This window comes from Zonotrichia leucophrys, unplaced genomic scaffold (genome assembly GCF_028769735.1).
Source record: "Zonotrichia leucophrys gambelii isolate GWCS_2022_RI unplaced genomic scaffold, RI_Zleu_2.0 Scaffold_34_1600103, whole genome shotgun sequence".
NCBI lineage: Eukaryota > Metazoa > Chordata > Aves > Passeriformes > Passerellidae > Zonotrichia > Zonotrichia leucophrys.
The window spans coordinates 1,220,950-1,234,435 of NW_026992239.1; the positions used below are offsets into that span (position 1 = coordinate 1,220,950).

A 13,486-nucleotide genomic window follows, 5' to 3' on the forward strand; every position below is an offset into this window, starting at 1 on the left:
TCATGGATTTGGGGTTCCTCATGGATTTGAGGTTTCCTCATGGATTTGGGGTTTCCTCATGGATTTGGGGTTCCTCATGGATTTGGGGTTCCTCATGGATTTGGGGTTCCTCATGGATTTGGGGTTCCTCATGGATTTGGGTTTCCTCATGGATTTGGGATTTCCTCGTGGATTTGAGGTTTCCTCATGGATTTGAGGTTTCCTCATGGATTTGAGGTTTCCTCATGGATTTGGGGTTCCTCATGGATTTGGGGTTTCCTCATGGATTTGAGGTTTCCTCATGGATTTGGGGTTCCTCATGGATTTGAGGTTTCCTCATGGATTTGGGGTTTCCTCATGGATTTGGGGTTTCCTCATGGATTTGGGGTTTCCTCATGGATTTGGGGTTCCTCATGGATTTGAGGTTTCCTCATGGATTTGAGGTTTCCTCATGGATTTGAGGTTCCTCATGGATTTGGGGTTTCCTCATGGATTTGAGGTTTCCTCATGGATTTGAGGTTTCCTCATGGATTTGGGGTTTCCTCATGGATTTGGGGTTTCCTCATGGATTTGAGGTTTCCTCATGGATTTGGGGTTCCTCATGGATTTGGGGTTTCCTCATGGATTTGGGGTTTGCCCTGTGAGTTTTGGGGTTCCCATGGATTTAGGGTTTTGCCATGGATTTGAGGTTCCTTATGGATTTGGAGTTTCTCCATGGATTTGGGGTTTTTCCATAGTTTGGGATTTTTTATAAATACAGAAGATTAAGCAGAGCACACTTGAGTTGAAAGGGGTTCCTGCAACCTTGACAAATTTCCCCTGTGAGCTCTGAGTTCCCATTGGGATTTTTGGGTTCCCATTGGGATTTCTGGGTTCCCATTGAGATTTTTGGGTTCCCATTGAGTTCTTTGGGATCCCATTGAGAGTTTTGGGTTCCTGTTGAGTTCTTTGGGATCCCATTGAGGTTTTTGGGTTCCTGTTGAGTTCTGAGTTCCCATAGAAATTTTTGGGTTCCTGTTGAGTTCTTTGGGTTCCCATTGATATTTTTGGGTTCCCATTGAGTTCTGAGTTCCCACTGAGATTTTTGGGTTCCCATTGAGTTCTTTGGGATCCCATTGAGGTTTTTGGGTTCCCATTGAGTTCTGAGTTCCCATTGAGATTTTTGGGTTCCCATTGAGTTCTTTGGGTTCCCATTGAAATTTTTTTTGGGTTCCCATTGAGATTTTTGGGTTCCCATTGAGATTTTTGGGTTCCCATTGAGTTCTGAGTTCCCATGGAGATTTTTGGGTTCCCATTGAGATTTTTGGGTTCCTGTTGAGTTCTTTGGGTTCCCATTGAGATTTTTGGGTTCCCATTGAGTTTTTTGGGATCCCATTGAGATTTTTGGGTTCCCATTGAGATTTTTGGGTTCCTGTTGAGTTCTTTGGGATCCCACTGAGATTTTTGGGTTCCCATTGAGTTCTGAGTTCCCATAGAAATTTTTGGGTTCCCATTGAGTTCTTTGGGATCCCATTGAGATTTTTGGGTTCCCATTGAGTTCTGAGTTCCCATAGAGATTTTTGGGTTCCCATTGAGTTCTTTGGGATCCCATTGAGATTTTTGGGTTCCTGTTGAGTTCTTTGGGTTCCCATTGAAATTTTTGGGTTCCCGTTGAGTTCTTTGGATTCCCATTGAGAGTTTTGGGTTCCTGTTAAATTCTTTGGGATCCCACTGAGGTTTTTGGGTTCCCATTGAGATTTCTGGGTTTTCATTGAGTTCTTTGGGTTCCCATTGAAATTTTTGGGATCTCACTGAGATTTTTGTGTTCCCATTGAGATTTTTAGGATCCCATTGAGATTTTTGGGTTCCCATTGAGTTCTGAGTTCCCACTGAGATTTTTGGGTTCCCATTGAGTTCTTTGGGTTCCCATTGAGAGTTTTGGGTTCCTGTTGAGTTCTTTGGGATCTCATTGAGGTTTTTGGGTTCCTGTTGAGTTCTGAGTTCCCATAGAAATTTTTGGGTTCCTGTTGAGTTCTTTGGATTCCCATTGAGATTTTTGGGTTCCCATTGAGTTCTGTGGGATCCCACTGAGATTTTTGGGTTCCTGTTGAGTTCTTTGGGATCCCATTGAGATTTTTGGGTTCCCATTGAGTTCTTTGGGTTCCCATTGAGATTTTTGGGTTCCCGTTGAGTTCTGAGTTCCCATAGAAATTTTTGGGTTCCTGTTGAGTTCTTTGGATTCCCATTGATATTTTTGGGTTCCCGTTGAGCTCAGAGTTCCCATAGGAATTTTTTGGGGTTCCCTTTGACATTTTTGGGGTTTTTGCCCCCCCCAGGTACGTGCTGGGCCACGAGGCCATGAAGCGCATGCAGACCTCCAACGTGCTGGTGTCGGGGCTGCGGGGCCTGGGCGTGGAGGTGGCCAAGAACCTGGTGCTGGGGGGGGTCAAATCTGTCACCCTGCACGACCCCCACCCCGCAGCCTGGGCCGACCTGGCCTCCCAGGTGGGTCCTTTTGGGGTTTTTTGGGGTTTTTTTGGGGGGTTTTTAGCTTAAATTGTTGTTAATTGCTGGGTTTGGGTGGTGGAGTTTGTTCTGGGTGTGAGGGGATTTTGGAGGTGGGATTGGGGGTGGTTTTGGGGCAGTTTGGGGTGGTTTTAGGGTGTTTTGGAGGTGTTTGGGGTTGGTTTTGGGGCAGTTTGGGGTGGTTTTAGGGTGTTTTGGAGGTGTTTGGGGTTGGTTTTGGGGCAGTTTGGGTGGTTTTAGGGTGTTTTGGAGGTGTTTGGGGTTGGTTTTGGGGGTGTTGGGTGTGTGTTGTGAGGATTTGGGGATGTTTTGGGGATGTTTTCGGGGGTTGTTTTGGGGATGGTTTTGGAGATTTTTTGGGGATGATTTGGGGTTCTTTTGGGGATGTTATGGGGTTGGTTTTGGTGCTGTTTTGGGGATGTTTAGGAGTTTTTTTGGGTGTGGTTTGGGGATGTTTTTGGAGTTGTTTGGGGCTGTTTTAGGGTTGTTTTTGGGATTGTTTTGGGGATGTTTTGGGGATGTTTTTGGGATTGTTTTGGGGATGTTTGGGGATATTTCTGGGGTTGTTTTGGGGTTCCTGAGCCCTCGTTCCCCCCAGTTCTACCTGCGGGAGGAGGACGTGTGTTTGGGGGATGTTTTTGGGGTTGTTTGGGCTGTTTTGGGTTGTTTTTGGGGCTGTTTTGGGATTGTTTTGGGGATGTTTTGGGGATATTTCTGGGGTTGTTTTGGGGTTGTTTTGGGGTTCCTGACCCCCCGTTCCCCGCAGTTCTACCTGCGGGAGGAGGACGTGGGTTTGGGGGATGTTTTGGGGATGTTTTTGGGGTTGTTTGGGGATGTTTTTGGGGCTGTTTTAGGGTTGTTTTAGGGATTGTTTTGGGGATGTTTTGGGGATGTTCTTGGGGATATTTCTGAGGTTGTTGTGGGGGTGTTTTGGGGTTTCTGACCCCTCATTCCCCCCAGTTCTACCTGCAAGTGGAGGACGTGTGTTTTGGGGATGTTTTTGGGGTCGTTTAGGGATATTTTTGGGGCTGTTTTAGGGTTGTTTTTGGGATTGTTTTGGGGATGTTCTCGGGGATATTTCTGGGGTTGTTTTGGGGGTGTTTTGGGATTGTTTTGGGGATGTTTTTGGGGATATTTCTGGTGTTGTTTTTGGGGCTGTTTTGGGGTTCCTGAGCCCTCGTTCCCCCCAGTTCTACCTGCGGGAAGAGAACGTGATGTGTTTGGGGGATGTTTTTGGGGTTGTTTTCGAGGTTTTTTTTGGGGTTTGTTTTCGGTGGTTTTTTTGGGGTTTTTGGGATGTTTTTGGGGGTTTTTTGGGGATGTTTTTGGCGTTGTTTTGGGGTTTCTGACCCTCATTCCCCCCAGTTCTACCTGCAAGTGGAGGACGTGTATTTTGGGGATGTTTTGGGGATGTTTTTGGAGTTTTTTGGTTGTTTTGGGATGTTTTGGGGTTTGTTTTGGGATATTTTGGTGTTTTTGGGATTGTTTTGGGGATGTTTGGGGATATTTGTTGTTTGGGCTGTTTTGGGGAATTTCTGGGATTGTTTTGGGGAATTTTTGGATTGTTTTGGGGATGTTTTGGGGTTGTTTTGGCCGTTTTGTCGACCCCCCGTTCCCCCCAGTTCTACCTGCGGAGGAGGACGTGTTTTTTGGTGCTGTTTGGGGATGTTTTTGGGGTGTTTAAGGTTGTTTTCGGGTTGTTTTGAGGCTGTTTTAGGTTTGATTTTTGGGATATTTTTGGGGATGTTTTTGGGGATATTTCTGGGGTTGTTTGGGGTCTGCCCGTTCCCGAGTTTACTGCGGGAGTGTTGTGGGGCAGCTGGGCGAGGGACGCTTGCGGCTTTGCGAGCTCAATGTACTTGGCGGAGAGCACGGGACTGTCCAAGGAGTGCTGGGACTTTCTGGTAAGCTGGCAACTTGTGCCACTGGGCACGGTAACACCTCACAGTGTGCACTGGGACTGGGGCAACGCCTTTCACAGCTGGACATCTGGGACGGGGGTTTAACCCCTCAGACAGTGTGCCCACCTGGTACAGTGGTTAACCCCTCACGGGAGCTGTGCCCACCTGGGCACAGGAAACCCCTCCACAGGTGTGCCCACTGGCACGTAACCCTCAGACAGGTGTGCCCACTGGCATGGGGTACACCCTCCAAGGGTGCCCACCTGCCAAGGATAACCCCCTCAGACAGGTGTGCCCACCTGGGCACAGGGGTAACCCCCTCAGAAAGGTGTGCCCACCTGGGCACAGGATAACCCCCTCAGACAGCTGTGCCCACCTGGGCACGGGGGTAACCCCTCAGACAGCTGTGCCAGCCTGGGCATGGGGGTAACCCCCTCAGACAGCTGTGCCCACCTGGGCACGGGGGTAACCCCTCACACAGCTGTGCCCACCTGGGCACAGGGCTAACCACCTCACACAGGTGTGCCCACCTGGGCATGGGGGTAACTCCCTCACACAGCTGTGCCCACCTGGGCACAGGATAACCCCCTCACACAGGTGTGCCCACCTGGGCATGGGGGTAACCCCTCACACAGGTGTGCCCACCTGGGCATGGGGGCAACGCCCTCAGACAGGTGTGCCCACCTGGGCATGGGGGTAACCCCCTCACACAGGTGTGCCCACCTGGGCACAGGATAACCACCTCACACAGCTGTGCCCCCTGGGCGGTACCTCAGACAGCTGTGCCCACCCGGGCATGGGTGTAGCCACCTCACACAGGTGTGCCCACCTGGGCACAAGTGTAATCCTCAGGAGTGCCCACCTGGGCACAGGGGTAACCCTCAGACAGGTTTGCCACTTAGGGGGCAGTGCCAGGTGGAGTGAACACCCAGCTGGGTGCCCCAGTTGGATACCAGGGTATACCCATTATGTGCCAGCTGGGTACCACGTGAGTGCCCAGTGAGGCCCAGGTGATGCCATGGTCCCAGAGGGTGCCACAATGCCTGGGTAGTGCCAGTTAAGCCCTAGCCCAGGTCAATACATTTCAGCCAGTGAATACCGGCTGGGCGAATGTGTGCAGTCATGCCACTGGTGCCCTCAAACCAGTGTGTGCCCAGTAACCCATTAGTGCCCAGGTGAGCACCCAGGTTTCTGCCAGATGAACAGGGCGGGTGCCCAGTCAATGCCCAGGTGGGTGCCCAGTGAATACCAGTTATGTGCCCAGCGGGTACCAGGTGAGTGCCAGTAAGCATGTGGGTACCCAGAGGGTGCCCAGGTAATGCCAGCTGGGTCCCAGGCATGCAGTGGTGCCCAGGTCATGCCCAGTATGCCCAGGTGAGCACCCAGGTTTCTACCCAGGTGAATACCCAGGTGAATACCTGGCTGGGTGCCCAGGTGTGTGCCCAGGTCAATGCCCAGGTTAGTGCCCAGGTCATGCCCAGGTGAATTCCCAGTTATGTGCCAGCTGGGTACCCACGTGTGTGCGCAGGTGAATAGCCATGGGTACAGAGGTGCCCAGGTCAATACCCAGGTTAGTGCCCAGGTGAGCACCCAGGTTTCTGCCCAGGTGAATACCTGGCTGGGTGCCCAGGTGTGTGCCCAGGTCAATGCCCAGCTGGGTGCCCAGGTCAATACCCAGGGTAGTGCCCAGGTGAGCACCCAGGTTTCTGCCCAGGTGAATACCTGGTGAATACTGGCTGTGTGCCCAGCTGGTGCCCAGTCATGCCCAGGTGGGTGCCAGGCAATGCCCCAGGTGGGGCCCAGGTCCCAGGTGTGTGCCCAGGTCAATACCCAGGTTAGTGCCCAGGTGAGCACCCAGGTTTCTGCCCAGATGAATACCTGGCTGGGTGCCCAGGTGTGTGCCCAGGTCAATACCCAGGTGGGTGCCCAGGTCAATACCCAGGTTTCTGCCCAGGTGAATACCCAGGTGAATACCTGGCTGGGTGCCCAGGTCAATGCCCAGGTGGGTACCCAGGTGAATTCCCAGTTATGTGCCCAGCTGGGTACCCACGTGAGTGCCCAGGTGAATAGCCACGTGGGTACCCAGAAGGGTGCCCAGGTGAATACCCAAGTTAGTGCCCAGGTGAGCACCCAGGTTTCTGCCCAGGTGAATACCTGGCTGGGTGCCCAGGTCAATACCCAAGTTAGTGCCCAGGTGAGCACCCAGGTTTCTGCCCAGATGAATACCTGGCTGTGTGCCCAGCTGTGTGCCCAGCTGTGTGCCCAGGTTTCTGCCCAGATGAATACCTGGCTGGGTGCCCAGCTGTGTGCCCAGCTGTGTGCCCAGGTGAGTGCCCAGTGCCCGTCCCACAGGTGGTGGTGCTGACCAACTCCCCGCTGGAGGAGCAGCTCTGGGTGGGCGATTTCTGCCACAGCCACGGCATCAAACTGGTGGTGGCCGACACGCGCGGGCTCTTCGGGTGAGGGCACCCCCAAACCGGGGCCTTTGGGGTCCCTTTTGGGGTGGGTCCATTATGGGAGGGTCCTTTTAGGGTGGGATTTTTCTGGGGGGTCCCTTTTGGGGTAGGTCCTGTTTAGGGTGGGTCATTTTTGGGGGGAATTTTGGGGTGGGTCCCTTTTGGGGTGGGATTTTGTGGGATCACTCTTTTGGGGTGGGTCTTTTTGGGGTGTTTTTGGGGATGTTCCTTTTGGGTGGGATTTTTGGTGTGCATCTTTTTTGGGTGGGTCCTTTTGGGAGGATCCTTTTGGGGTGGGTCCTTTTGGGTGTCTTTCTGGCGTCCTTTTTTGGGGTGGGTCTCTTTTAGGGTGGGATTTTTGGTGTTCATCTCTTTTCGGGTGGTCTTTTTGGGAGGATCCATTTTGGGGAAGTCTTTGGGTGAGTCTCTTTTGGGGTGATTTTTTGGGTGCATCTTTTTTGGGGTGGATCCTTTTGGGTAGGTTTTTGGGGGTCCTTTGGGGAATCTCTTTTAGGGTGGGATTTTTGGTTCATCTTTTTGGGGTGGGTCCTTTTTTGGGAAGGGTCTTTTGGGTGAGTCTGTTTTGGGGTGGGATTAGGTGTGGGTCATTCTCTTTTGGGGTGGGTCCTTTTTGGGGTGGGTCCTTTTTGGGGTGGATCTCTTTTAGGGTGGGATTTTTGGTGTTCATCTCCTTTGGGGTGGGTCTTTTTTGGGAAGGGTCCTTTTGGGATGAGTCCCTTTTGGGGTGGTCTTTTGGGAGGTCCCTTTTGGGGTGGGATTTTGGGTATCTTTTTTGGGGTGGGTCCCTTTTGGGGTGGATCCCTTTTGAGGGGGATCCCTTTTGGGGTGGGTCTTTTCTGGGAGGTCATTTTTGGGGTGGATCTCTTTTGGGGTGGGATTTTTGGTGTTCATCTCTTTTGGGGTGGGGTCTTTTGGGATGTCTTTTGGGTAGGATTTTTTTGGGGTGGGATTTTTGGTGGCATCTTTTTTGGGGGGGTTCTTTTGGGTGGATCTTTTTGGGGGTGGATCTTTTTAGGGTGATTTTTGGTGTTATTCTTTGGGGTGGGTTTTTTTAGGGATTGTCCTTTTGGGGTAGGTCTGTTTAGGGTGGGTCCTTTGGGGGGAATTTTGGGTGGATCCTTTTTGGGTGGTCATTTTTTAGGTGGGATTTTTGGTGTTCATCTCTTTTGGGGTGGGTCTTTTTTGGGAAGGGTCCTTTTGGGATGAGTCCCTTTTGGGATGTGTCCTTTTGGGGCAGGTCTCTTTTGGGGTGGGATTTTTGGTGTGCATCTTTTTTTGGGGTGGGTCCCTTTTGGGCAGGGTCTGTTTTCGGGGGGATTTTGGGGTGGGTTCCTTTTGGGGTTTTTAGAAGTTCCATTGGGATTTTTAGAAGTTTTATTTTACAGAGGGGATTTTATGGTGGATTGCCTTTGGGGTGGGATTTTCAGGAAATCCTTTTTTGGGGTGGGATTTTAGGGTGGGAATTTTAGAGTAGACCCCTTTTGGGGTGGGATTTTTCGGGGAGCCCCTTTTTGGGGAGAGAAGATATTAGGACGTTATTTTTTTGGGTTGGGATTTTTGAGGTGGGGATTTTAGGATGGATCCCTTTTAGGAGGGATTTTTAGGAGATTTTTTTAGGAGGGATTTTTAGGAGATTTTTTTTAGGATGGGATTTTAGGGTGGGATTTTTAGAGGTGGGGATTTTAGGATGGATCCCTTTTAGGAGGGATTTTTAGGAGATTTTTTTTAGGGTGGGATTTTAGGCTGGGGATTTTGGGGTTCAGCACTGACCCCCCTCCCCTCACAGGCAGCTGTTCTGTGACTTTGGGGACGACATGGTGGTGACAGACCCCAACGGGGAGCAGCCCCTCAGTGCCATGGTGTCCATGGTCACCAAGGTATGGGGGGGGGGCACCTCGGGGTGTCCCCAGGGGGGTTTTGGGGTGTTCTGGTCCCCTCAGCACCTCCTGTGTCCCCTCATGGTGCCCCCATGTCCCCCCAGGGATGACCTGGGGAGGTTCTTGGGTGTCCCTGTGTCCCACTCTGTGTCCCCTGACCCTGTCCCGTGTCCCCAGGACTGTCCTGAGGAGATTCCTGGGTGTCCCCCCAGTGTCCCCTCACCCTGTCCCGTGTCCCCAGCGCTGTCCTGGGGAAGTTCCTGGGGAGGTTCCTTGGTGTCCCCCCATGTCCCCTGACCCTGTCCCGTGTCCCCAGGGCTGTCCTGGGGAGGTGACCTGCCTGGACGAGGCGCGTCACGGCTTCGAGACGGGCGACTTTGTCACCTTCACGGAGGTGGAGGGGATGGAGGAGCTGAACCGCTGCGGGCCCGTGGAGATCCGAGTGCTGGGTGAGCTCTGCCTTGGGGGGCCCCACACCTGGGGGTCCTTTTTGGGGTCTCTGAGGCACCTGGAGCTGTTCTTAGGGGGTCTCTGAGGTACATTGGGGTCCTTTTTGGGGTCTCTGAGGTACCTGAAGTTCTTTATGGGGTCCCTGAGGCACCTGAGACTGTTCTTAGGGGGTCTCTGAGGTACATTGGGGTCCTTTTTGGGGTCTCTGAGGTACCTGGGGGTCCTTTTTGGGGTCTCTGAGGTACCTGAGGGTCCTTTTTGGGGTCTCTGAGGCACCTGGAGCTGTTCTTAGGGCGTCTCTGAGGAACATTGGGGTCCTTTTTGGGGTCTCTGAGGTACCTGAGACTGTTCCTCGGGGGTCTCTGAGGTACATTGGGGTTCTTTTTGGGGTCTCTGAGGCACCTGGGACCCTTCTTGGTGTGCTCCCCTCACCTGGAGCTGTTCCAGGGGATTCTCTGAGGTACCTGGGGGTCCTTTTTGGGGTCTCTGAGGCACCTGGAGCTGTTCTTTGGGGGTCTCTGAGGAACACTGGGGTCCTTTTTGGGGTCTCTGAGGTACCTGAGGGTCCTTTAATGGGGTCCCTGAGGCACCTGAGACTGTTCTTAGGGGGTCTCTGAGGTACATTGGGGTCCTTTTTGGGGTCTCTGAGGCACCTGAGGGTCCTTTTTGGGGTCTCTGAGGTACATTGGGGTTCTTTTTGGGGTCTCTGAGGTACCTGGGACCCTTCTTGGTGTGCTCCTCTCACCTGGAGCTGTTCCAGGGGATTCTCTGAGGAACATTGGGATCCTTTTTGGGGTCTCTGAGACACCTGGAGTTGCTCGGGGGGGAGGTCTCTGAGGCACCTGGAGCCATTTTTGGGGTGCCCCATACACCTGGGTGCCTTTTCTGGGGTGCCCCACACAGCTGGGCCCGTTTTTGGGGCGCCCCAGTGACACCCCCGTGTCCCCAGGGCCGTACACGTTCAGCATCGGGGACACCAGCGGCTACGGGGACTACGTGCGGGGTGGCATCGTCACCCAGGTCAAGATGCCCAAGCACATCCACTTTGTGAGTGGCACTGGGAGCACTGGGAGGGACTGGGGGGCACTGGGAGGGACTGGGGGGCGCTGGGAGGGACTGGGGGGCACTGGGAGGGCACTGGGAGAGACTGGGAGGGCACTGGGAGGGACTGGGAGGGACTGGGGGGCACTGGGAGAGATTTGGGGGGCACTGGGAGGGCACTGGGGGGCACTGGGAGGGACTGGGGGGCACTGGGAGGATTGGGGAGCACTGGGAGGGATTTGGGGGAGTACTGGGAGGGCGCTGGGAGGACACTGAGAGGGATTTGGGGGACACTGGGAGGGCGCTGGGGGGCACTGGGAGAGACTGGGGGGCACTGGGAGGGCACTGGGGGGCACTGGGAGGGCACTGGGAGGGACTGGGAGAGACTGGGGGGCACTGGGAGGGATTTGGGGGAGCACTGGGAGGGACTGGGGGGCACTGGGAGGGCACTGGGAGGGACTGGGAGGGATTGGGGCTGGTAGATTATACTGGGCTATACTGGGTTGTACTGGCTTGTACTGGGTTATACTGGTTTATATTGGGTTATGCCGGGCTATACTGGTTTATACTGGGCTATACTGGTTTATACTGGTTTACACTGGGTTGTTCTCCCCAGAAACGGTTGTGGGACACGCTGCCAGGGTACTGGGCTGTACTGATTTATACTGGGCTATACTGGGTTATACTGGTTTATACTGGGCTATACTGGTTTATACTGGTTTACACTGGTGTGTTCTCCCCAGAAACGGTTGTGGGACGCGCTGCCAGGGTACCAGGGTGTACTGATTTATACTGGGCTATACTGGGTTATACTGGGCTATACTGGGCTATACTGGTTTACACTGGGCTATACTGGTTTATACTGGTTTATACTGGGTTGTTCCCCCCAGAAACGGTTGTAGGACGCGCTGCCAGAGTACTGGGCTGTACTGATTTATACTGGGCTATACTGGGCTATACTGGTTTATACTGGGCTATACTAGGTTATACTGGTTTACACTGGGCTCTACTGGTTTATACTGGTTTACACTGGGTTGTTCCCCCCAGAAACGGTTGCGGGACGCGCTGGCCGAGCCCGAGATGATGGTGACGGATTTCGGCAAGGCCGAGAGGCCCTCGATGCTGCACTGGGCGTGGCAGGGCCTGCACCGCTTCCTGCAGCAGCACGGCCGCGCCCCGCGGCCCCGCCACCAGGTGGGGACACTGCGGGGACACCGGGGACATGGAGGCCACCATGATCTGCCCCAACACCATGTCCTTGGGGTTCTGGTGACACTGGGGACACTGAGGGTGTTGGGGACATGGAGGCCACCATGATCTGCCCCAACACAATGTCCCTGGGGCCCTGGCACTGGTGGCACTGAGGACACTGGGGACATGGAGGCCACCATGATCTGCCCCAACACCATGTCCTTGGGATTCTGGTGACATTGGGGACACTGCGGGGACACTGGGGACATGGAGGCCACCATGATCTGCCCCAACACAGTGTCCTTGGGGTTCTGGTGACATTGGGGACACTGAAGGTGTTGGGGATATGGAAGCCACCATGACCTGCCCCATCATGGCCACCTCCAGGTGGTGACACTGGGGACAATGAGGGTGTTTGATACATTGAGGATGTTGGGGACACTGCGGGGACACTGGGGACATGGAGGCCACCATGATCTGCCCCAACACAATGTCCCTGGGGCCCTGGCACTGGTGGCACTGAGGACACTGGGGCCATGGAGGCCACCATGATCTGCCCCAACACAGCGTCCTCGGGGTTGTGGTGACACTGGGGACATTAAAGGTGTTGGGGACATTGAGGGTGTTTAGTACATTGAGGGTGTTGGGGACAGGAAGCCACCATGATCTGCCCCAACACAGTGTCCTTGGGGTTGTGGTGACACTGGGGACATTGAGGGTGTTTGGTACATTGAGGGTGTTGGGGACATGGAGGCCACCATGACCTGCCCCAACACAATGTCCCTGGGGCCCTGGCACTGGTGGCACTGAGGACACTGGGGACATGGAGGCCACCATGATCTGCCCCAACACAGTGTCCTTGGGGTTCTGGTGACACTGGGGACAATGAGGGTGTTGGGGATATGGAAGCCACCATGACCTGCCCCATCACAATGTCCCTGGGGCCCTGTCACCAGCTGGTGACACTGGTGATGTTGAAGGTGTTGGGGATATGGAAGCCACCATGACCTCCAGGTGGTGACACTGGGGACAATGAGGGTGTTGGGGACAAGAAGTCACCATGATCTACCCCAACACAGTGTCCCTGGGGTTGTGGTGACACTGGGGACATTGAGGGTGTTGGGGACATTGAGGGTGTTGGGGACATGGAAGCCACCATGACCTGCCGCAACACAAGTTCCTTGGGGTCCTGGTGACACTGGGGATATTGAGGGTGTTGGGGACCTGGAGGCCACCATGACCTGCCCCAGCACAATGTCCTTGGGGCCCTGGCACTGGTGGCACTGAGGACACTGGCCCCATGGAGGCCACCATGATCTGCCCCAACACAGTGTCCTTGGGGTTCTGGTGACACTGGGGACATCGAGAGTGTTGGGGACATGGAGGCCACCAAGGCTCCACCAGAATTTGGGGACATCAGAGGGCTTGGGGGTGGTCGGGGCTTGGAGGGACATTGGGGACATGGAGCCACTGTGTCCTGCACCCACAGGGACCCCCACCATGGTCCCCTTATCACTTGGGGACACTGGTGACATCATTTGGGGGTGTCACAGGCTATGGAGTGACCTTTGGGGACACTGAGGCCATGGAGGCCACCAAGCCCTGCTCATGGCCTGTCCCCAGCACCGTGTCCCCGTCCTTGTCCCCGGCAGGGTGACGCGGCCGAGGTGGTGGCCCTGACCAAGGAGGTGGCGGCGGGGGCCGAGCTGGACGAGGAGCTGGTGCGGGAGTTGGCGTTCCAGGCCACCGGGGACCTGGCCCCGGTCAACGCCTTCATCGGCGGCCTGGCCGCGCAGGAGGTCATGAAGGTACCGTGTCCCCGTGTCCCCAAGGCCACCTGGGGCTGCTGTCCCTGTGTGTCACAGCTGGGACCGCTCAGCTGGCCCTGCCTGGGGTACCAGAGTGGTGTCTGTGTCCTCTGGTGTCCCCTGGGGTCACTGTGGTGTCCCTGAGGTCACTGCCTTGTCCTTGTCCTGTCCCTGATGTGTCCCTCAGGGTCCTGGCCCTGTCCCTGACAGGTCACCCTGAGGTCACTGCCTTGTCCCAGCCCTGTCCCGGATGTGTC

The 13,486-nt window shown here is 54.5% G+C and overlaps 1 protein-coding gene across 1 annotated transcript in view; it reads left to right on the top strand.

Annotated features, from left to right (window-relative positions):
- The window catches only part of UBA1 (ubiquitin like modifier activating enzyme 1), a 42,261-nt gene that overhangs the window by 4,506 nt on the left and 24,269 nt on the right, over positions 1-13,486 (top strand). The window contains exons 4-11 of the mRNA XM_064736974.1: positions 2,295-2,463; positions 3,251-3,271; positions 6,738-6,844; positions 8,649-8,739; positions 9,056-9,188; positions 10,139-10,236; positions 11,278-11,424; positions 13,074-13,229. Coding sequence (XP_064593044.1) covers positions 2,295-2,463; positions 3,251-3,271; positions 6,738-6,844; positions 8,649-8,739; positions 9,056-9,188; positions 10,139-10,236; positions 11,278-11,424; positions 13,074-13,229 — 922 coding nt within the window. The remainder of the gene's footprint in view (positions 1-2,294; positions 2,464-3,250; positions 3,272-6,737; positions 6,845-8,648; positions 8,740-9,055; positions 9,189-10,138; positions 10,237-11,277; positions 11,425-13,073; positions 13,230-13,486) is intronic.